Below are 24,845 nucleotides of genomic sequence, written 5' to 3'. Positions count from 1 at the left end.
TTCCCCCGGGGGGATGGGACGGGCGGGCCGAGGCCGCGGGGCTTGCCCCGGAGGCCCGGCGGCGGGGTAACCCCCGCGGGCAGCGCTGGGAAGCACCTCCTTGGGGTTGCGGGGCGGCCGCCACCCACCGCCCCGAAAGTTTTTTCGGGGGCGGGCGGCCCTCCGGGCGCTGCGGGCCCCGGTGAGGAGGGGCGGCCTGCGTCCCGCGGGGTGGCGGCGGCGGCCCCCGGGGGGGTCGGTCCGGGTTGGCGAGAGGCAACCCCAGCCGAGGTTGCCGTGGCAGCTGCCGAGCTCCGGCGACACGGAGGGGTCGGGAGCCGCCGTGGCGTGGCGTGGAGGGGTCTGCCCGCTGTGCGGGGAAGCCGGGCCGGCAACTGGTGGAAGTTGCAGCGAGTCCGTGTGGCTTTTTGGGGGTTTTCTTGTGGGAAAACCCCAGGGAGAGCAGAGCCCTTCTCGCCCGCCACGTAGCCTGCTTGGGGTGTTTCTGCCTGCTGCCTCGCCACATTGCCTTCTCTCCAGCCTGTAGCCCCAGCCTGGGCCAGCAGGCTCGGTGGGAGCACTAGCCCCTGTCTAGCCATGGGCAGGCGTGTGTGCCAACATTGGGTTGCGATTGAGATCCAGCTTCATCTCCTACTCCCAGGAGTACAGGCACTGTTAGGTGTTGGTTAGGTCCCCGGGGTGGTTTTGTATGCCAGTGTGCTGGGTGGCTTGGGACAAGTGTCTTTCTGTGGCTGGGTTTCCCTTCATAAAGTAGAACTGACCTCCTGAGTGAAGGGTATTGATACGGAGGGAGAGCGCTACAGAAGAGTGCTTATCTTTATAGTAAGTGATAAGAGTAGAGCTGTTTGCTCTGAAGCATTGCACTTGTGTTTATATATGTCAAAATATACAATTAAGAGCGTAGCTAATATTAAGTTTAAATATTTGATGTATGTATATTTTATATATATCAGTTCTCTGGTAAGTGCTACACACCTGCATGACCTTTCCCAAGTTTTGAAAGGTCCTACAGATTCTTGAGACGTGCTGCGTGTCTCATGTTTGTGTTACTCCAGCTCTAAATGTCTGTGCAGCTTCAGTTTGCAAGTTGAGGGTCTGCTGTGGACATAAAATACTTTGAGAAAAATGTAAGTAGTAATTAAATATAGTATACTCTGGCAAAAATGTAAAATCAATGAAAAGGCTGTCAGTTGGAAGTGTTTCTATGCCACTCGCCTTGGGGAAACTAGCATGTTAAATTTTATTTAATATATAGTTGTTAAATGGATTAACTATCTTCTTATTTCACCTTTCTCCTCCATTGTTGAATTACATACCTTGCTGCTTTGTTCACAGGAAGTTCATGAAGTGGATCATGGTCTTATTAGCCAGCTACTTGCTGATTCAGAGGAGACTCTTAGTTCGTGCACAGAGAAAATGCAAGGTCCTGCTCAATACAGCTGGAGTGCTGACTGGAGCTTTTGGGTAACTTGTTTTATCATTCTTCTGACTTGTGCTTTGTTTAGAAATATATGTGTTTTAATTTATATATGTGTGTGTATGTACTGGCTTTATATCCACAGTTCTCAAGTTGCTTTGTAGTCATGAATTAGTAAAGCGTCTCCACCTGTGTAGCGAGGTAGGTAATTTTACCATTATCAGCTTACTAAAGTGTAAGCTGAGACTGAGAGTGGATGAAGCTGTTTACCTGATGTCACGTATCAAGTTAGTGACAGGACTTCTGGCTTCTGTGCCCAGTCCTGTTTCCCAGTTTCTTGCATGGTTTGGTAACCTATCCAATGTCTCTTTTTGCCGCTAGAAATACATTGTTGATGCTTTTTAATGGTAAGGGCTGAATTTTGATTCTCAGTGTTGGATAGCTCTGCTTATGTGCTTTCCTAGTGTCTGTTTACTTGTCAAGTAGACATATTTGTTTTCTACAAAAGTAAATAAGCTTCTTGTGTTGTGTGTAAAGAATGAGATTTGTGAGTAAGAAAGGCAGAGAGGAGGGGTTCAGTCTTGCTCCTTTCAGGAAGATAACTCACTGAAAGTGGAGGATGTAATAATAAATGCTGTCTTTAGTACTCTTCTTTTTTTTTTTTTTTTCTTTTCTCCTGCCATGAGAGTAAAGTAGAAATTACTGCCGAAGCAAGTATATCAGGCTATCTAATCGGAATTATTTCCTTTTTTTTTTTTTTTTTTTTTTCTTCTCTCATGCCATGAGAGAAGGTAAACTTACGGGTGTAGACTTAGAGCATGTGTTCAGCTGTTGGCTTGGTGGCTGGGTTGCTGCTGTTAGATAGGGACAGGGAGCACTTGTGCGTGTGGTCACAGGCAGGGTAGCACCTGATCTCATGAAAGACTTAGACTGCCAGTGCTGTGAGCAAGGGAATCTGACTCAGGTTCTGTGTCAGGTGGCCTCAGTAAATTGGCGTACTTCAGCTTGGGCATGGGAACATCATCTGGACTACTGTGTCCTTGTCCTCATGAGGTCATCGGAGTGTTGGTTGTGAACAGGTGAAAGATTAAGTAACTAGCAAAGGCCATAGGGAATCTGTGGCAGAGCTGCGAGCGGAACTGGGGGATCACATTTCTCAACTCCCTTATTTATAAATCTAGCTTGTATGTCTTTTCATCCCTCCTGTTCAAACTAAGTGAATATCGTCATGGTCAGAACACTGATTTTCCATCTCAGGCCCTAGCATAAACTTCCCCTCAAATGCATGTGTACTTTTAAACCTAGCAGGGGTAGCCTGGAGCCAATGGAAATGAAACAGGCCAAATGAATCCCAGCAGGTAGTAGAACTGTGTTGCTAGAGAATAAGTACTTGGATTATTCAGTGTTTTCTCCACTGTTCCTGGAGTGATAAAGACAATACGGGGGTGTCCTGCCTGTGCACAGCTCTATCTCTGTACTTGAATCGATAGCAAATCATGCTGCGCAGACATTGTAACTGCCAGCTATTCTTTCATTAGGTCGAAAATTAGACGGTGTAAACTGACTCTTGATGGTTTGTATACAACTGTTAATGCAGTTGGTAGCTTATGTGAGGAGGAAACCTGTTTAGGTCTTGGAGTCAGTTGGTTTTATTTGCAGCTAGCGACTCTTTCCTTGATAAGCTTGGCAACCTAAAAATCAGTAAAGTATAATACATGAAGAATGTAACTGTGCTGTTGGCTTTGCTTTTTTTAGGTTTGAGACACATGCTGAAGATTAGAAGTTTCTTTGAACAGAACTTTAGGCATGTACAGTGCAGGGTATGGTGTGTCCTCACAGGACCACTTTCTGCTTCCCGTCGTAAACTTCAGGGAAATGGGATTCTCTGGTGCAGTGGCAGCTGCTAAGAGCGTGTGAGGTGTTCTGTGGTATGATTAAATGGTCACCTTCTGTCTGTTATTTATACTTCGAGATCTCAGTATTTGTTTGAAGTTACTGTTTATCTGGTTCTGCAAATATGACCTCGTGGTTAAAACAAAGGAATCGTGTAAATACTTGCCTTTTGTAAGATAGTGCTATCGCTTGTAAAGTTCTACCGTTTGTCACTGATCAGTTTTAAAAACCTCTACCAAACAGGTTATAGGAGGCTGTGGTACTCATTTTCTCAGCCTCAAGGGGACTGAACACAGAAGTAGCACAAGGCAGAAAGTCACAAATTCAAGGCAAAAGTTAAGATTGTCTAATTAAAATGTTATGCCATTGGCATCTTTCCCTGCTTTTCTAGACAGAAAATGTGTTTTAATAACTTGCATGGTTGATGATCAGCTGCTGACTATATAAACAAATCATTAAAACTCCCTAAATACTGAGTCATAGTAAATGTGTATGTGATAACACGTAAGGCAGCTTGTTGCAGGGTGCAAAGCATGTGTTGCTAACGCTTGACAAAGCATGATCTTAGTGTCCTGTGGCAGGTGTGGATTTGTTATGCTCATTCCTATTCTTAAGTCAGCAGAACTAAGGAATTGCTACAACAGCAAGGCTGGCCTGGGGTAGCATCTGGGGATCACTTTGGTTGCCCGAGTTACTTGCTTTGAGAGGTTGCACGTTTCTGACAACTTTGGTTTGCTCCAAGGGTTCATTTCTTCTGAGTATGTACTCTTGCTCCTCTGATGATGGAAACCAAACGCGGATGTTAGAGCCTGACTGGTTTGACTTCAATTTTTCATGGATTTGAGTGGGAGTAAGCAGTTGTGCCATGCCTTTGGAAGTCAGGGCATGTATCATGAATGCTCAGTAAGTGCTGTGAGCACATGTAATTAGCAGCAAGCTAGGGTTGGGAGCCTCTGGGTTATAATCTCTTTCCTGACTATGGTGAGCGGAGAGAAGGAAGGGCAGCAGGAAAATTGGCGGGGAAGGAAGAAAACAAGAGAAAAGAAAATTCTACAATGCATAAATTTTTACGCATCTCTAGCCAAAGAACTACTTGGGGTTTTTTAGCTTTATTGAATAATTTTCAGAAAGAAGACCTTTTTTTTTTTCTGTACTACTCTAACCAATTCTTAAACTGATAGTGGTACTGACTGCTGTTTTTAAGGTGATTTTTTGGGTTTTGGATTTTGTTTTTTTGAAGACCGTTCCCTGGAGGTGGACAAAGCTAGGCTTTTATAACCTCACTGGAGGAAGAGAAAAAGCTTACTTGTAAGCTTAATCTCAGGGGTTTCCATCTTTACTGGAATCCGTAAAGCTTGCGTCTACTTTTGGTTAAATGGTTCTAGTTTTGGCAACTGCAAATAGAAATAATGAAAGTCAAGGATGCTTTGGAAATTAAGTTACATCTGCAAACCGTGTCTCGGGATTCTGAATTCGTATTTTATCCTTTTTACACTCTTCATACTGAAATATAATTAAATTTAATATCCTTGGAAGAAGAAACACATGAAAATCTTAAGTGTTCTCCTACTGTAATGAAGAAGGTAAAGGTGAATGAGGAAGCTAATGAAAAGAATCCTTGCATAAAAAGTGAGGGTGTTCTGCCTGGGGACTCTAGTTTCTATTAATAAACAGTCAAAGAAAGTTGCTATATGTCTACAATAAGAAGAATGCCTGTGGAAAGAAAGAACAAAAAAGTAAGTCTTTCCCTTGCAATGAAAAGGTAGGTGGAAAGCATTGAAATCAAATGGGCGTCTCTCAGAAACCTGTTTTTATCTGGGAGGCTTGTTAATGAAATTGAAAATGTGAGGTGCAGGAGGGTGTTGGAAATAAAATAGGCTTTTTAAAAGCCAATTTGATTACAACGTAATGTCAGTTTAAGGAGTTGGTCAGTGTGAAGGAGTACAACAGTAGAAGCAAACAAGCGATACACTGAAAAGTGAAGGTAAGCCTTTTGTCTTTCATAATACAAGGGAGGTTGCACAAGATTTGGAAAAGGATTTTGAATTTTGACAAACACGGATTTGGTTTCTGTGAGAGAGCTAGTCTGTGGGAGCGTGTGAGAATGTGTGCCAAGAATATGATAAACATACATGACTCAAACCTGCACAGGAGGGATGCAGATATACATTACAACTTGGAAGATAACTTACTGCAGTACAGATAGAAGTTGACATACTTTGGGGCCCAAGACTAATAAGGGCTAGAAGACGCATTTCTTGCTTCTATAGTTGTTTGAATGCTCCTCCTACCTCTCTCTGAAACACTCATGTTCACTCTGGGAATGGTTTAACTGAGCTTGTTAAATCAGTAACTATGTTTTGGCAGACGGATATTTAAAGTACTCTGACAGTTGCTTCATCTCCTGTGTTGTATACTTGGTATGTTACTTCTGAAGAAAGCTTTTTGTCTCATCTGTGTCTCCAAATGCTTGGGTTGTGAAGGAGAAACATCACAACTTGTGAGATCAGAGGACAATTTTTAGCCTCCTTTTTATTGGCTGATAGGAAGCTAAGAATTGGATAAATGCTGTAGGTCTCCAAAAAGAATGAAAATCTTAAGCACACTTATGCCATTTTTTTCTGAAATGTCGTAACTTCAGTATAAATAACTTCGCTGTACTTGTGACACTGATATGTTGTTTGTTTACCTATCTGGAATTTCTAGAACAGATGTGTTTGTGTTTTTTTTTCCCACACCCTGTGATAGCCCTGATTATACAGAAGCAGTGTTTTAAAATAGTAACAAAAGGTAAACTGTAGTTCTGACTAGCCCTTGAACATGGCTGATTAGACGGAGGTGTTTTTCTCACTTATTTTCACCCTGGGTATCTCTTTATTGCTGTTGATGCAGCTCCAGACTGAGCACTGGCTGGGTCTGGCTGCCATCGAGTTTCAGCCTGTTCTGATCAAAGGCTGGCAGGCAGTTGGTGCCCTGTCTAAATAAGCTTTTCCGGCTACAGCAGTGGTAAGTTCTATGTAATATGAATTATTATTGCACACACCTAAAGAATTAGTCTGTAATCTGAAAGTTAAGTTTAATAGATGAGGAAGAAAATACTTCAGATTTGTATGATTGATTTATTTTGTAAGTCACTGTGAGCAAAACGATCAGAAATACATATAAGCAAATATAGTTGAGAAATTCAGCATGGAGTTGGTTGAATTATGATATCATTTTAATGAGAGGGGAGTTCATAGCTTAAGGAATGAAAGTTTTAAGAGGCAAATCTAGGAGATGGAAGTTAGGCTTTTTTGGCTTTGGTTTGGTTACAGCTTTGTTCAGTATTTCTGCAGACAAGCAGTCGTGTAGCATTGTCTTTTTCAAGTCTGCTACAGGTGAGCTACTTGCATCCCTTTGGAGGGAAAGAAGACACATAAAGGATGTGATTGTTTAGTGGTATGTTTAATTAAGACATTAGCAGTAGCTAGGAGTAGAAGAATTTCCAGGAGATGTTTAAGAAAAAAAAAAAAAATCGAAGTCTGAAATCTTTTGTTGAGATTTAGGTGATTTGGGACACGTACTCACCTATCCAGGAACTTAAAAGCATTCTAGACAAGAGTATATGGCTTTTCTGCTAATGACTACTCCAGAAGTTATATTTTTGTCTCGTCCTATGCAGCAGGTTATGCAGTACTTGTGCTACTTCAAGATTCCTTGGTGAAATTGGCAGTTTTAGAAAGTATGTGGAGTAAGTAGTACTTTTTTTATTGAAGTGGCTTGCAGAGTCAGTAAAGCCTACACTTGAGAGATTCATGCACAAGCTTCAACTTTGGCAGTACATTCGGATTTTGTATTTGTTACTGCAGCCCCCTAAAGGCCCTGGGGCATTGACTGATAAAGTAATTCAGGATGTCACCCTGCTCATATGACCTCTCAGCTGCTTCTGTTTTCTGCTGTTCCTCAAGGTATTGCCCCTTGTTCAGAATGAGTGGAGGTATGTGATCGTGAACCATGGTGTGTATGTGGCTCTGATCAGCCTGTGCTGATACATCTCCCTTTGCGTTCCATTTTTGTATACAGTTGAAGAAAAATGACGTATGGTCTGTCTTTGCTGAAAATGGTTCAATCAAATCTGGTAGCAGCTTTTAATGTAGAAATGACTAAGAGTAAAATCTGCATTTGGTTTTTAAGGTAGAAAAGGAAGAGATCAAATTAGATATTTCAGAAGAAAAATAGTTGGGAGGCGATTGCTTGGTGAATGCTGTCTCCTATGTAATTTCAAATGCAGTAGGGCTACTCACAGGCTTAACGAGATGACCAGTGTAATTTTTACCAGCACAGTTCATGTAGCTGGCTACGGTCACTACTGCATTAGCTAGGTAACTACTGTTATAGTTTGTCTAATGTGTTCCTACTGGTTTTCATTGTAGTCCTGATCCAAAATATTTATGTATCCTTCTATGAGTTGCTGAAAAGTAAATGGTACAGATCAGTTACTACATCTGAAGTGCTAAGTGGAAGTGGAATAAATCTTTTGAGAAGTCCCCCCCCTTTTTTTTTTTCTTAAAATAAATCTTATTTATCGCTCTTTAAAGGGGTTGTTTTCTGACCAATATTTGGGGACTGTTATTAAACTTAAATAGAGATCAGAGGTGCCAGAGTCCAGTTCTGGGAGAGTAGGGAGGAAAAAGTATGACTGAGGGATGCTATTGTTTTGCTTCTGCATTTAGCGACTTTTACATTACTTAATCTTGGTGGGACTTTTTTGCAGATAAGGAAGATGAGAGTTCAGGAGTAATGTCTTTTAGTTACTTTATTGTATGAGGTCATGTCCATTCCCACCCCACTTCCCACTGCCCCTGGTATTTTTCCCCCTACTTATTAAATGGATCAAGTTAGTCTACAGAGAAGAAGTTTGAATTTTTTTCATTACTTAGGAAGTCTGCAGTGAAAGATCAGGTGAAGGAACAGATGTTCTTACAAATAACATTGGCTAATTGTTTCGCACACATGCTGTAGGAAGAAAAATGAGTCAGATTAAGCTGCTGTTTAGAAAGGAATGTATTTCTTTATCCAAAAGGAAATAATCTTGACGGAGCTTTTAATTGCCATTGCATCATATTAGTTAGTACGCTTATGGCTGTTGAAACCTGGACAATGTAGTTACAAGACTCAAACTGGGGAGCAGACAAATTATCTGAGCTAAAGTACAACTTGATGTTGGGAGGGTGACAAACTCATTTCAATTAAACAGTGCTAAAATAGTAACTGCAGAGTTCACGCACGGTTTTACTTGTATTAAATTTTTCCGAGTTTATGTAGGTTCTGTTTTTTTTTTTCAATCCTTTTAGTAATTGTATTGCCAATCCTTGTGATAAAGTTGCTAAAAAGAATAAAAAAGATTGTCAGAATGCTGTATCTTTGAAGTTGGAAAGTAGGTACAGATCCACAATTTTCCCCTAGAATAGAGAGGAGCTAGGCACTTAAAACTCCCCTGATCTTGGCTTGTACTAGTGTCTTTGGGAGACAGTATGGAACATGGTCTCTGGCAGAGGCATTGCAGGCATAATTTTACTACTAGGTCCAAAGAAGTTATTGCCAGGTACAGATGGTATTGATGAGGATGCTGAATAAATCTGAAATTAGAGTATCTTGCCTCCTGGAAGAGCTGAAAGTACCTTAGTTTTCAGTTCAGAATTGGGAAGGAGAGTTTTTCTATCTAAGCGTCCAGATCTCTTGAACTCTTTGCTTAATCTTATCTGAAATTTAAATGTTTGAAACAAACAAACTCAGAGGTATGTGGTAGCAGTTATATAAATAATTGTATTTGAAATGGAAGTTATCAGCCTTACTGCTAATTGCAGACTTCCAGACTCAGGTGTTTAATCAGCTGAAGGTGGTGTTATCTCATAAACAGGAAATGCTCTTAAATCACCTTGTGCTTGTGCTGGCTTTGAGGCCTGAGTCACACTGGTACCCAGACCTTGGCAGGGCCTTTCTGAGATCACTCTGAGACCTCTTACTGGTTTTCTGATGGAAAGAAATTGCCAATGAAGATGTTTCTATATAGATTTACCTCCCGATATCTTGTTGCTCCTTCAACACGCAGAGATTCCCTGTGATGTGTCCTAGCCTTGCTTTGGGAAGGCAGAAGAGCTGCCTTGTTTTTCTGGTGAAACCAGTTCCTGCTATTTACATACGTAGCTGATCTTGACAGCAGAACTGCCGTCAGTCCAAAGCGTCACCACCCAGCACAAACACAACCGCTTAATCCTAGTGTGCAGCAAAATGACTCAAATAGGGCCCCATTGTGTTCAATTATCTTCTCCTTTCAGGCATTCAGATTTAGATCTGATTATGCGAGTTATTAAAATACCTTGAAATGCAGTTTTCTGTTTCTTCTTTCAGCTTCCTGGGCAGGGGTGTGCTAGGAGAGGGATCTCTCTTCCCTGCTGTTGAGTGAGTCATTAGCTGTGTCTTCAGCCAAGTGCCCAAGGGGATCTGATGGTGTTGGAGGCTGGGCCTTTGGGTGAGCTGGGTGGATACAGCATAGAGACACCTGCCTCTTCTTCTCTGGCTCTGAAACTGTATGTGCGTTGTGATAGCTTGGAAGGACCCAGTTTTGCAGCTGGGGATGGGTGGGAGGTGCCGTGCAGCGAAGAGGGGCTCCACAGTTCCTCACTGCGGTAAGTGGCTCATGGTCTGTGCGGGGTGAAGCTTGTACGCAGCCTGGTGTTGTCTGTGTAGTCCTTCTCACTTCCAGAATGACCCCACACACAAACTCCAGTCGGAGCCTGACTTCACTTGGTTACTTGCAGAAATGCAGCAGACAGGTCCTAGGTAAGATAGATGGAAAGGGACAGACAGCCCAAAGAAAGCAGAGTAGATGTGTGCCTGCTGTTCCCTTTTCACAGCAGGGAGAGAGGTCTGGTGGGTATACAAAGCCCTATATCCCTTGCCTCACAGCGTCTGCTCCATGTCTGTGAAGAAGTGAGCTCTGGGCAGGTGGTGGAAGGGTGGGTGGTAACGTATTCATTTGGGGAGCCTGGGTGTGCATGAAGCATACCCTGATCTCCTCCCCTCCCTGCTCTGGAGCTCAGGCTGAGGAGATCTCTTAGCAAAGGTTGACTTACAAAGTGGGCAATGGCCAAGTCTTGTGTGAGAGTAGATTTAGATCCATGCCAAGTTGTCAGATGTACTCTGTGTTTTAGACTGGTGCACAATAGGTGCATGGGCCGTAGCCTCCAGTGACGAAGAGAGGAGGAGCCATGGGCATTGAGTGCTCCTTTCCAACCTGGTGTTTCCCTGGTGATGGTACTTTTCCTCTGCTGTTCCCTTTGGAACTTTTGTGAACTTGAAACGATCTATGCTACTGCAGTCTGCCTCCCAAAATCCATTTAGATGGTAGTGATTTTTAGACTGGGAGCTGGGCAGCTGTACACCCCCCACCCCTTAAGTTTCCTTTGGCCGCTTGCTGCGGCGTTTGTGTGCATGTTCTGCAAGGCTAGTGTGTTTCTGCCTGTTTTCCAAGCTTGCATGCAAGCAGAGGCTGGCAGAACGCTAGCTAGCTCTCTTGGATGGTGTCCAGCAGTGGCTCTGAGCAAGTGGGTGAGAGAAGGGGGAGCCTCAGAGGCTTGCCTGAGTGTTGGCCAGGGATTTGCATGGGTTGGAACAGGTTGCAGGCAGCTAGAGGAGGAGGTGTGTGTAGGGGGTGTCTGTGTCTTCTGACTCTGTTAGCTTCATGCCTCAGTCAGTTTTATTTCTGAAATGGAGCATATGTTTTGTTCCTCACTGTACGTGTCAAACTTGAGATTTTTATATACAAATCAGAGCTGTTACAAAAGTACATTGGCTACACTGCTTAAAAATGCTTTAGAACACTGATTTGCAGAAAGTACTGAATACTACAAAGCAATCGCTTCAGAATAAGCAGGGGATAGTCTCAATCCAAACTTTGTTTTTTTTCAGTGAAATGTCTATAATATTACTAGAGGCTTTCTTATCATTGATGAGAAGGTTATCCACTTGTTTCCCAAAGACCTTGTTGGACTAGTTTCAGCTGAATCCCATTTCAATGAAATGTAATGGCTTGTAAAATGGATCTGCCTTTGAGCAACCTGGCAGATGCCCCTGCCCATGGTAGGGGTGTTGGAACTAGATGATGTTTAAGGTCCTTTCCGACCCAAACCAGTCTAGGATTCTATAAAATTGGGCTAATTCCGTGAGATCTTGCAGGAGAAACTTGGGAAAGAGCCTCACATGTTTTAAGCTGAAATACTTCATTGGAAAACTCTTCCAGATCTCTTCTACTGTTTTTTCTAAAGAATGCTAAAAAGTATTTTTAACTTGTTCTACAACTTAAAGTTATCTGAGTAGGTATCTTCACATCTTTTAACTTTTTAAACATTAAATCTTTGAGTTTTCTTTCTGCTTGGGAAGGAAGCCAAATTTAAAAATTCTTCACAAAAAAAAAAAGATACTTTTGTTCTATTTCTAATTATATAACCTGATGCTAGCAGTGTAGTTCCCAGTATTTCATATGATGCTAAATTTTCTTGTCTGTCAAAATCATAATTGTGACAGCATTGCTTATGGATTTTGTAGGCTGTTTTCCAAGCTGTTCTCTAACATGATTTAGTATTTGTACTTATATAGGCAAGGTCCAAGCGTGAGACCTTCTTTCCTGCTACCAGAAGGACAAGGTGAGGTGCAGGAGATGGCCTTTTGTGAGCAGGATTCTAGTTCAGAGGAGTTTGTGTTGCACCGTGGGGTAAATAGTTGTGATACAGGCTTCCCTGGTTTGTAGTTGACCAGAAGCATTTTTCAGAACAGCAAGGTCTTATTACACGTTAAGTCAATAAGGGCTTGATGAGGCTTATGACCAGAGTGGAACTGGTGAGGAGGGCTGGACTGCTGTTGAGGTGCTGTCTGTGGGACACAAGTAGAGGAACAGATGAGGCAGGGGAATGTGTAACAGTGTTGCTCATACACTAGATCCAGTCTTTAAAATAAATAGCAGTAGTCTCGTTTTTGGAAGTACCTAATTCAGTCAGTTCCATGACACTGGGTGTCAGTTACTTCTTAAGTGGGCATCCAATATTTCAGAAGCTCTCCATAATGAAATAGTTCTGAGGAGTTTCTTCCTACATGGACTTTTGGAAGTTAGTGGTCAATAGTAGTGTCTCACATTTTTAGTGTGCCTGCACATGCATCTGTGAGAACTAGTCAATAGTAACATTCATTTTGGAGGCACTGGGGACCTCATAGGATTTAAAAAAACAAACAAAAAACCCCAACTCAAACAGAAACTCCCCTGAACAAACAAACAAAACCCTAGAAAATGCAGTAGCTTTAGAGCTCATGACCAATATTAATACATTTTCCTTGAAATTTTACATGTTGTATTTCCAACAGAAGAAAGGCATAGTTGCACCAAAATTCTTACTGGATGGTGCTCTGCCTTTACATGGATGCCACCGAAGGAGAGATGCCATTGATTTGCTGTCTGCTCAGTCACTAAGAAATGTTAAAATCTGTTTCACCTTCAGCCTCTGCAAATAAGAGAGGGGCTGGGCCACAGAAAGAGATGTAATGACCCCAGTGCACAGCCCTGTGTCTGCCAGTGGCCCACTGGAAGGCTGCCCTGTGCTTAAGAGACTCCCCTCTGCAGAGAAGTTAAGAGCGAATGAAGAGCATACGATGAGTATAAGTAAAATAGTTCTGGCTCCTTAAACTCTTGCCCCTCCCACTGTGGCTATGAGCTTGTTTCCATTTCCTTGAGAGCATGGGAACTTTTGGAAAGCAGGCTCCTAGGGAATACAGTAAATGAGCCAGCCCTGGCAACAGTTGCTTGGTTTTCTTTCTTTTGTTTTTTGGTTAATGTGCCTCATATGACCTATGAATTAAATACAACTGTGTGGATAATCAGGTGTGATCAAATATCTCCTTATTAAAAAACAAACAAACACAAAAGTGGACACTTTGTACACATCCAGTTCCAGAGTGCACAGTGTTCTGTACACAGCACAGTAAGTCACCCTAAATAAGGTGGTGTTGCTCTTCAAGTCCTGTGAGAGCTTCTTTCCCTGTGCAAGTTTAATGTTTTTGTACTTCAAGAGAAAGAAAAGGGCAGTAAGTTACTGCTAGTAAAGCTTATGGGTACTCAATAATTGAAAGTTATTCCTAACCTCAATTTTTTCTGCAATTCTGTCAAGAAATGGTTAGTGAAAATATCTCACTGAAACAGTAGATCTGGACTGTTTGCTTGTGACAGAGTAAACGGAGAGAACAAGTCTGACACTTTCAAAATACATCTTCATGCTTGTTTTCAGAAGAAATGGAAAACTGCCCTAGAACTGTGAAAAGATAAAGGAGGCTGATAGTCACATGAATGTGAGCTTCCACTATGATTCTGTGCCTAAAAGCAAATCCATAGCTATGATGGATTTCTCCATCAGGAGTGACTTTTAATTTAAGAAGGTAATTTTTTTTTTTCTTTCCCAAAGGAATATATTGTTTGTGCAGCTGTGGTCTTAAAGCAGGAGCTAAATTGTGGGATAACTGTGTCTTGTGTATTATAGAGTAGATTGAATGGTCATATTGAACTTTTCTGGGCTGAAGAAATGGCTGCAGTGGGATCAACATTTCCCTGATGGAGAAAGGCTTGTCAGACTTGGCATGTTTTACAGGTAGCTTCAGCAGAGCCACTTCCATCTCAGTGTGCCATGGGAGTTGTTCTTGTGTTTATAGATAAATCTGCCTGAGTCTGTTTTGGAGCATGTGAAGGCTAAATTTGCCTTCCTTATACTGCTAAATGAGGCTTTTGTTCAGGGCTGTTGACTTGATTCTCTCCTAGCCTAGAGAGGCTTTAGACTCACTGAAAGTGAGGTGTTGGTATGTTTGGTTTAGTTTGTTTTTTTTTTTTTAATTTCTTTCTTCCTTACCAGGTAAGTTTCTATGATACATGTAGTCCTTTTGTACAAAATCAAACTCCTCTCTGACTGTGTGTTGTTTTCCTGGAAGCTGTTTTCTTTTTCTTTCTCCTGATGCTAAGCAGGATTTCAGATGAATTTGAAGAGGGGAGGAAAACAATGCACTCATCAGTAGAAATGCAACAATTTTTGCTAGGATATTTAATGTTTGTTTTAATGTGCTGCTGTAGGATTACAAATTACTTTTATCTTAATCTTACCAATGTCTCCAAATTTGTTTTTGACCATGTCTAGCAACTTCATAGGAAAGTAAAGGTCAAACTCTTCTGTCTTTGGGGAATAGTGCATCAGGTGGTCTTTGTGGGGTGTAGAGATAGTGGTGGGGATTTGCTTGCCTGTGGAAAGAGGAGCAAAGCCATACATCTCACTGGCAGTATTTTGGTGGTTAAGTGAGGCTTCTAAGCAGGAAAGGGTAGAAGGTTGGTCAGCTTGTTTATAAGCTTGTTTGATTCTGGGACCCCAAGCACTTGGTGGTAACTGGTACCAAGACTGAAGCTCAGGGCGAGGTGCATGTACATCTCTTAAAATGAAGTGACATCAGAGTTGCATTACTGTAGTGGTAAGGTCAATTTACCCGTGTTCTCAGCTGGTTGTATCCATAGCTGCATGTCGAAACTATAGAATGTAATTGTCAGGTAAGGTGGTTTGTGTGGTGTCTCAAAGCAAGGGGAAAACACTAACAAAACAAATGCAAAATTATTACTGTCATTAGCAAATGCTTAAAAAAAAAAAGTGCACACTGTTCTGCTGAGGTTGATTGATTACTTGTGTGCAATCAAATAATTTCCTAATGAATAGCATTTTTTCTGTACTCAAGGGAGAAGGTGTAGTTTAATTTTTCTCCACAGTTTGCTAAATAGCTTAAATTATTTGCAAGGCCCACACTTTGAAGAGGTAAATGTGAAAGGGAACTGTTTTTTAACAGGCTTCTATTGTATAAATAACTCAGTACTTTTTAAGTTAACTTCTCTTTTTTTCTGGAACACGGCTTTATATTGTTGGACTCTGAATAATTTTAAAACAAGGTATGAGAATCACTTCATTATGTGTCCTCAAGTAGTATCTGGTACTTATGTAACTGTCTTCTGTAAAGCTTTCTGGATGAGACTGTAAGAGTTTTTCTGCTTGTGCTATTTTACAGGTTTCTGGTATATTTTTGTGGCTTCAGATAAAAAATGCTAATGTGTTATTGGCTGGGCTTAATAATTTTCTTAGTGATTAAATATAGCATACCCATAAATGCCTCAGATTGTCCTCAGGCAAAGGGTTTGCCTGATGACTTATAATTAAACTTAGAAATGTGCATGTGTTAAAAATGAGTTGCTGTTTTCATCTCTTAAATGCCCTACTACAGCCAAATTTATGCCTGCCTTCTTTTAATATTTGATGGTAAGTTTTGTAACCCAGAGGTGGCAACCTGCTTCAAATGCTGTCACATCTTGAGCATTACAATAGTGATTGTCAGAGATGCTGTATTCATAGAAATGTCTTGTTTTCTCCACTCTAAGGAAATTGATAGTGCCAATAGTGTTAAAATTGTCCCTGTTGTTGCCCAAGTCCATTGAGTGATCTCTTAATCACCAAGCCACATACTGAGCCTGTAAGAGTTGCAGATCTAAGTGAGTTTTTGTACAAAATAAAGATAAGGTTAAAAAGTTGCAATGTGTTCATTCTTTTCTGCTGATTAGGTAAGGATTCTGAGCAGGCTCTTCCTAAACGTCCTAAGAGCTCAGTAGAAATCTACAATTAGTAAGAGGATTTCTTACAGCCTGTCTGATACTCATGACAAAGAACCCTTCTAAATGCCAGCAGTGGTCTCTCAGACAAGCTATAGCAGGTTTTGTGCTCTAGAAAAGATCCATTTAGAAGTAAAACTCAAGATATATTGAGTCTAGATTCTTGCAGCTGTTGAAGTGGCTGTTTCAGGGGCTAATATAAATGTGTCTGTGATACTGTGATGTTCCTGTTCTCCTGTTCCTGATTTCTTTTGTCTTCTAAGCACAAAAATGCTTAACTTTCACTACAGCTCTTATCTCTTGTATACAGCATGTCTGAGAAACTACTTTCTCCTTAAAATCACAGCTTCTAAAATCGTGGTTTCATAAATCAGGCTTGAAGATTGTGAACTTCCTTTTGCTCTCATGGCAGACCAGTTCTTTTTTTTCCCCTTGTATGTTAACATTGTCATCATAAGCTCAGACTTGAGTCAATTGAGGTATGACTGTAAACTGTAGGGTCTCTGGAACTACAGGTGGAGACTTTATAGATCTGAGTTAAATTTTCAGTTTTCCCCACATCTTTCCAGAGTAATTGCAAAGAACTCGCCATTTCTTCAAGGTGGTGCGGTCATTGGATGCCTGTTTCAGGTGATCCATTAAAAGTGTGCATTTCAGGGCATGATGTGGGAAGAAACCTTAGTTTATCTGCTTTAGTAGATGACATGCTCTCCAATAATATTATGTTGTTTTCATAATTTCAGAGATAGCTGAAATATAACTGGAAGCATACAGCTTAGAGGACATGTCTAACATGTTGCCCTCTTAGTTGTACCTGAAGCTTTCATGGTTGCTTTTCAGGAGGGGAGGGTTGGACATACTTTCTATCTCCCTCCCTCCCTTCCTTTTTGCATTGCAGTGCTCAGCATATTAGTGAGCAGCAAATACGTACTCACTAGTGGTCAGACATAAAGGCTTTCTTTTATTGATAGTAATAGAAGATAACTTTTTTAGAGCTGAACTGAGTGAGGGTGACCTTGCACTCTCTTCTGTGCACTTAAACACCTGACCTTGAAGTAGCACTTACATGTTCTTGTGGCCAAAGAGCTTGATACTCAAGTACAGGTAGATGACAGACCAACGTAAGATCTGTGTGTAGTGTGTTCAGGGAACTTTTGAGCTGCGAGGAACAGGAATCTCTTCTACTTTCTATAGCAAAATGTGAGAACCTTGATGAGATGGGGACACTATTGGCACTTGTTTATTAGAAGACCCTCAAGCTGAAGATTGTCTTTGTTCTGGGATTGTTTTGACAACAAGCACACATGTAATGAAAGGATAGTGACCAACTAACACACTGCAGGAGTGTGCTAAAACTGTGGGTTTTCTTAGTAACCATGCTGCAAGGTCATACAGTCAAAAGCGGTTCTTTGCCTCCTTTCTTCTTTCTTCCCCCACCCTAAACATAAATAGCCACTGATCTTATAGTAGAGATGGTTGTAGTGGTGAATGTCAAGTTTTGGAGTAATACAGGTACTCAAGGAGCAAACAGCAGCCACATACTTAAGATCTTTAGAAAGGTTAAAAGGAAAAGGTGTAAAATAAGCTTTTATAGTATATTTATACCTGGTTTTTGTAACGCTTGAAAGTGACTTCTTCCTGTCTTAACTATAGTCCAGATGAGTCACTGCCTTCTACAGTATTTACTTAGAATGGCCCTTAAAATAAGTGACCAAGATCTGTTAGGAAAAAAATATGACCTTGTTATTAACGAAAAATGAAAAACATAGCTTTTACAGGAGAATTGTTTCTGGAGAACATGCTGAAGCTCTTCATTTGAATGGGAGCAGGAGCATTTGTTTATAAGAACAAAGAGTTAAAGTCCATCAAGATTGATATTCTTTGCTGTGAGTTTACCACCTAATTTGAATCTTAATTGAACCTTAGACAGTGATCTTCTTAAATATGGGGTGAAATGTAGAACAGATCAGTAAATCAAGAGGTGATGGTGGTGCTGCTGTTTGTGTTTACGGAAAGAAATTTGGCCTTTATTCCTACATATCTAATTATAGCAACTGGCAAAAAATCCACTGCATTGTAGTATTCCCAAAGTGGTGTTCCAGCTTGTGTCCTTGTGTCCAGCTGTTGGCCTGCATGAGGACTTGATCTACTCTGTCACCTCCTGTGTAGTGGCCTTGCTGTCTCTTCGTTTACTCTGTGCTAGAATACTTAGCCCTGGAAGGGTTCTTAAGTCCTTATAAGCAGAACAGGTTGCCCATCACAGAATCATAGAATGGTTAGAGTTGGAAGGGACCCTAAAGATCATTGAGTTTCAGCCCCACTGCCATGGGCAGGGACACCTTCCACTAGAGCAGGTTGCTCAAAGCCCCATCCAGCCTGGCCTTGAACACTTCCAGGGATGGGGCATCCACAACTTCCCTGGGCAACCTGTTCCAGTGTCTCACCACCCTCACAGTAAAGAATTTCTTCCTAATATCTCACCTAAATCTACTCGCTTTTAGTTTAACACAGTTACCCCTCATCCTATGGCTTGGCTCTCTGATAAAGAGTCCCTCCCCATCTCTTTTGTAGGCCATGTTCAGGTACTGGAAGGCTGCTATGAGGTATCCCCAGAGCCTTCTTTTCTCCAGGCTGAACAACCCCAACTCAGCCTGTTTTGATAGGAGAGGTGCTCCAGCCCTCTGGTCATCATACAACTGTAATGGCTTTTAATTGGCACCTGGCCTCGTACAGGGAACAGTTTAGTCCATCATATCCTAAATGCTGGAAGAACACTCTTATATAAGCAAGCATAAAGTTACAGTGATGATTATATTTAGACACCACCTATTCTTTATTTCTCTTTTGATGTTCATTTGTTCAAGATAAAATTACACATCCAGTATGAAGGCAGTTGATGGATGAAAATAAATCTGTTTGTCTAACCTTTTGCCATTCTTTGTTGCAGCTCTCAAGTTCCACTTACAAATATAGGAGTGAGGAATTCAAGAGACAATTTTCGCATCTGCCAGACTCAGAGAGACTCATAGTAGGTAAGACATAATCGCACCAAAAGTGCTTGTCTTCTGACTGATAACTCCAGATTGCAGTAGTGCCCAGGTGTTGTTTTGGGGTTTTTTTATGGCAAATTTGAGCTACAGCTGATAAGTTTCCTATTCTCCTCTCTCTGAACTAGCATCAAATGCCTTCAGGGAAAGTCAGGTCCATACTCCTCTCCTATACTGCCTGCTTTGTGAAAAAAGACAGATTCCTTTTTGGGGTTGAGAAGTGAAGGAGAGGATACAGAATTATCCTGTTCATCTAGATATGGGATGGGAGCCTCAGTGTCTTTTCCTGCCACTACTTTTTTAGTGGGTTTTTAGACAAAACCCTTCCTGACAGCAGTGGAAATTTGACTGTCTGACAGCTGTTAGCTGACAAGCTGGAAAGAAAGGTCACAATGCAGGGTCAGTGTGAGCACTGAGCATATAAACTCAACAAATGTGCATTGATGGGCTTGTGCAATGCAAGTGTGCGAAGAACAGAGGTAGAGTTAAATCCTGAGAGCAGTGAATTTGTTTTATGTTTTTTCCAGTATGGACAACCTACTTGGTGCCTCTTGCAGTGGCATAACTTCTATTTCCTATATTGTGAGTGTCTGAGTCCTCTCTTTCACTTTCAAGAGGCAACTAGTTATGACTGAGTCAGTTGCCATAGGTATTGTGAGAGGAGGGAATGATTCCAGTGTTGTAATAGCTTAGTACTTGGATACAAAGGTAAAGGATGTTGCTTCAGTGACTCTGTTAAGTAGGTAGATTATCCTTAGCGGAAGCTTTTCCTTTGTGCCCTGGAACTAATCCTGCACCTAGCCCCTAGGCATCTTGATTAATGTGACTTCTGGGACTAATACAGTGGGTGCTTGTAATTGAAAAGGCTCTTTTCAGAGGCAAATATCAGCTATGTGGTATGAGGACACAAAATTCAGTATTTAAGTGTGTAATTCCCATCAGCCATCGTAGGAGATCATTGGAAAACACAAACCAACCTTCATTTTATCCTGACTTTCATCCAAGTGCACAGCATTCTATTTGTCAACATGGTATATTGAGGGCAGACAAAAATGTTTTATGCCCTGTGCTGGTCTGTGCAGTTGTAGTTACTGCTCAGTCTAGGGCTGAGCATGAAGTACACTATCTGGGCCTAACACTATCTGTTAGTTCTAGGTTGTCTCATGCCTTGAGCAGAGGTTTTTCACAGCCCAGTGTACTAGGTTAGCTTACCCATATGCTGATGACTTGGGTGCAAGTGTAGAAGTAACACTCAGCTGAAAGAGTAGAGGTGGTGAGACGTGCATGTGGTGAGAGGAGACAGAAGCAGGTGGTAGAGAATATCAGGCTATGGTGCATAAGGAAAACATAAAGAAAGACATCTTTACTTTGAGGGTGACAGAGCACTGGAACAGCTGCCCAAAGAGATTGTGGAGTCTCCTTCTCTGGAGATACTCAAAACCTACCCGGACATGATCCCGCACAACTTGCTTTAGGTGAACCTGCTTTAGCAGGGGGGCTGGACTGCAGATGATGTCTAGAGGTCCCTTCCAGCCTCTGCCATTCTATGACAGATTCTTGGCACTGAAATGTTCCTTTTGAGCTCTGACTCCCTGTTTTGCTCCACTGCAAAATCCGAAGAAGGCAAGCATATGACCCTACCTCCTTTGCATGTGGTGATGCACCTTATTCCCTCTTTATCACTTGCCTTGCAGCTGTGCAAACATTATATAACAAATACACTGTCCAAGAATTGGGTGTTGTTTTTATACAAAAGTGCCATCGTGACTATTTAAAGGTCATCTCATCTTATGCAACCTGTAAGGAAGTGTGTACTGAGAGGCTGTCAGTATATGCTTGCAGCATGCTGAGTTCCTTCCGGTTTAATGGAAGAGAAATTAGAGCTTTCACTTGCACAGAAACAGTTAAATCCCTGTGTCCTTTTCCAGGCTCAGAAGGAGGCAGTTATCCTTTGAAATGCCTTCTGGATTTTTAAAATACTTGAGTTCATTACAGAAGTAAAACAGAAGAAAAGGATGTTACTTCAAAGCGTTGTTTTGATGATTCTCCTCATCACAGGATTGATAAAGCTGTGGAGCAAACTCTGAAGCAGTTTCAATGAAGGGACTGCTTAGGACTTGGAGAAAGATGTAGCATTGGGTTAATCTCAACAGTGTAGCACCTGCTCCATCACAAGCAAAGTCATTGCTTTATACAGTTTTTATTTTAACCCCATAAAAAGCAGTGCTCCTTTGGAATGACATTTTGCATCCTCCAAGCAAAGAGCTCTTCCTTTGCTTGATGCAGAGAAATTTATCACAGGCTTTACAGTGCTCAAAGAAGCAATTACTTGCTGCTGATGATTAAAAGAACTGTAACTGCTGTTACAGTAACTGTTCTTCACTTGAAAGTGAAGAAAAGTTAAAAAAGAAGTGACTATTCCACTGTAATGAGCCCTGTATATAAAGATTATATGAAATATAATTCTTTTTTTATAATGAAACAGAAGTGACTTAGACTTTCAAAGTGGGAGTTTAAAGGAGTGCCGCTAACTTGTCTGAAAATGTTGTTTATAGGCAGCATCTTAAGTTACTGGGTCTGAAAACTTAGAAGGAGAAATGCTAATCTCTCCCCTTTGTTTTGATATTCTCTCTTGTGTAAGTAGCTCATGGTGGTATTACTCATCACTTGCCCAGTGCTCTGGTATTTATAGGTCTGAATCCTTCTCCTTCCCCCAAACATAGAATTTGGATGCAAATGTTTTCCTCAAGTTCTTAACACCACAATCCTGCTGCCTTCCCTCTCCCTGCTCTCCCAGCATTCTGGTATCTGGTTAGTCTTTAAATGTGCACTTTAAGTTTATTGGTTTGGATTTCTTTAAGCTTATGTAATTCTGTTTGCAGTTGTGTCTCCAAGGGCTTGTATACATGCCTCATGCTTGTTGCAAGAAGGTTTATTTCTACTTGATTATTTGAGGGAGAAACCTAAGAGACTTTAAAGAATCATAATAAAAGTCTCTGTAGATGTAGGCTTATCTTGAAGTTAGGATGGTAGGGGACTCCTGAACATCTTGGTACTTGAACAAAAACTGTTTTCATCATCTTGTTGTACACAAAATCAAAATTCTGGCTCAGACAATACCAGATACAATGCTTTTCAAAATAACAAAACTTGCTGATACCTCTAAAGTTAAAATCATCAACATCCTGCATGAATAGGTACATTTCAGGTATTTTCTATACATAAGGTAATCTTATTTAGATTGGACCTTCCAAAAAGGATCCATCTTAACTTTCCAGCAGTAGTACTTCTGAAAATACCTTTTGTTTGAATCTTCAGGCTCTGAAATTATGAAAGTTCTTTGAGAGGCTTTTTAAAAGTGCAACCAAATTCTTTGCTGTTGTTCTTAATTAGCAGGTATCTGATGATGGGTAATTGCCTTCTAGATGAAATCTGTTTCTCAATAGGGATGTTTCAGCCAGAGGCAGTATCATAATAAAAATGACAGTCAGCTTCTGAAAATATCCCCTGCCTGAAGAACTGGATAGCTTCAAGCTGCCTTTTAGTGTCTTGCTCTGCAGATAGCTTTAGCTAGTGATAGGATCTGCTTAGTGGGAAATTATCTTACTCCAAGGTATGAACTACTGTTATGTAGGAGTTGACAGTATAATCTGTTATACTGTAAAATGTTTCTCTATTTTCTTGTTCAGGTGCTATAAAGTTTGACTTAGGAATACTTATTTCATGTATTCCTGGTCTTGCCTGAAACCCCTTCCCTGAAAATACAGGTTAATACACAGGGGGTCGATACATGGAGCGCTGTAGTCACACAGTTACTTCCTTCAGCTCTGGCTCTGGAGTGTTCCCAGACACTCTGGATGCAGCCTAGTACAAGTCTGTCTTCAAAGGCTTTTGAAGAGTGAACAAATGGGTTTTTATTTGTGTTATAATACTCTTATCTCATTTTAAGTTAACAGGTTTGGGTCAACTGAGCCTGCAATAAGTGAGTAAACTTGCTCTTGCTCTCTACACATAGATTATGCCTGTGCACTCCAGAAGGATATCCTGCTGCAAGGACGCTTGTATCTCTCTGAAAACTGGCTCTGTTTCCACAGCAACATTTTCCGATGGGAGACCACAGTAAGCTCTCTTAGCTCGCGCGAATCCCACCTCTTTTTTCGTCTTGGGCTGTTGGAAAATTGTCCCTCAAATATTACCTTGTCAATCTCATGCTAGTTACTGTGCGCTGAAAAGAAAGAGCCTGCATCTCTGAGTGGAAATGCAGGTCCGTTGCTCTGTGAAATGAAAATAGCATTGGAGATATCTGATTGCTGAAGTAAGCCTGCTCAGTCAATCACTCAGCCTAGCAAGGAGTTCAGGAGTTATGCTGAAGCTGATCTTTTACATTTCTGGATGATGCCTTGCCTCTCCTTCCCAAGGAGAGTTGCTCTGTAAAGGGATGTAACACACAATGTTCTCCTGCAAGACCAGGAGCAGGATACAGTACATGGTGTTGCCCTGTTCAAAAACTCTCTAGCATTGAACATTGCTTAGTTTGGTCTCACATGTAAATGCCAGCATCCAAGAACAGCTGAAGAAATCTATAAATGATCTCTACAAGTTCTCATGTTGTGGTCTGTAGCTTTTGAACAGTATGAACAAAAGTATGTATTTGTGATATGTTATCCTTCTATTTCAATTAAGTTAATGAGTTAAAATTTTCAAGTAGTTTTTGCATCTGCTGTAGAAATAGCATGAGACAGTGAATGAGAAAGGGAAGGTAACCTAGTTAATAGGTGATAGAAATGTATCAAAATGTTCTGTGGTTGTGAGTCTGCTCATACCTTAAGTTAATCTCTTGAATTCTACTATATATGCTCTGAAATACACAGGACAGACAACAAAATAGCTTGTGTATTTGAGACAAAGAGGGTGCATAGAAATGCTTACTTGGAAACCAAGCTTAATTTCATCAGATGGTTTTGATGATTGCATGTTTCTTATTGTAGACTTGAGATTTTATTTTTTTAAAATATTTTTGAAATGACATCCTTGAATATATAAACTTACTCAATGACTGATTTTTCAGCCAAAACAGCATACATCCTGGTAACCTCTGCCTGCCTATGTGGCAGAGCAGTATCTTAAGTCAATCTGAGCTCATCAGCTGCGATGCTTAGAGCCAGGCTTTGGGATCTCCTTAGCAGGCTGTGTAGATGCAGAGGGAGTGGAGGACTTTCTACACACAGGAAAAAGCAAAAAAAAAACCACAACCCTGTATGTTCTTCCTTTCTCTAAGCTAAATGGCAGCACAGCCTTGTCTTCAAGGGAAGGCTGTAGGCTGAATAGAAGTGGCTTGTTGCAGCCAGTCAGACCATATTCTTCCAAACATTTCAAGTACTACTATGCAAGGCAAACACACCCAAGCAGGAAGATTTCTTTGCAGTGTCTGGATGGCAAATAAAACTCTGAAAATGGACTGGATCGCAAACTTCTGTAAGATAAAGACATAAACAAGATAGTATGTTATCTGATCTATGTTCTACCTTACGTATAGTGTACTGATTGGGATTGGATATCAGATCTGTGGTTTGTATGTGGTTGGGCTTGTGCCCCTAATCCTTAAGTGTCGTTAGAGGAGCAGAAGGAAAGAGAGAATTACTTGCTTCCTTAGTCCTACTATGAAAAGAAGAAGAAATTACTCTTCAGTCATCTTAACTTGCTTCTACTTTGGAATGCTTGCTGTTAAGGTTAGCAAGTGGGGACAGTAATTCCCTTTTATCTCAACTGGTTTGCATCC

General features: G+C 41.1%; 1 protein-coding gene across 7 annotated transcripts in view; it reads left to right on the top strand.

The window, feature by feature from the left end:
* Positions 1–24,845, top strand: part of GRAMD1C (GRAM domain containing 1C) — a 64,075-nt gene that overhangs the window by 8,510 nt on the left and 30,720 nt on the right. For 5 of the 7 annotated variants that reach the window (XR_001413680.1, XR_001413681.1, XR_001413682.1 and 2 more), the window contains exons 2-4: positions 1,336–1,464; positions 18,967–19,051; positions 23,082–23,185. Coding sequence is in view for 4 of the 7 variants with exons in the window: in XM_014957137.1 (XP_014812623.1) it covers positions 1,336–1,464; positions 18,967–19,051; positions 23,082–23,185 (318 nt within the window). In the remaining 3 variants the exon portion in view is untranslated. Of the gene's footprint in view, positions 1–45; positions 1,465–18,966; positions 19,052–23,081; positions 23,186–24,845 lie in introns of those variants that run through there. The other 2 variants (XM_014957139.1, XM_014957138.1) reach the window with 2 other exon arrangements.

Source organism: Calidris pugnax, unplaced genomic scaffold (assembly GCF_001431845.1).
Source record: "Calidris pugnax isolate Ruff unplaced genomic scaffold, ASM143184v1 scaffold225, whole genome shotgun sequence".
Lineage (NCBI taxonomy): Eukaryota > Metazoa > Chordata > Aves > Charadriiformes > Scolopacidae > Calidris > Calidris pugnax.
Note: the sequence above shows the minus strand (reverse complement) of the source record. Positions and strands in the feature narration are given on the sequence as shown.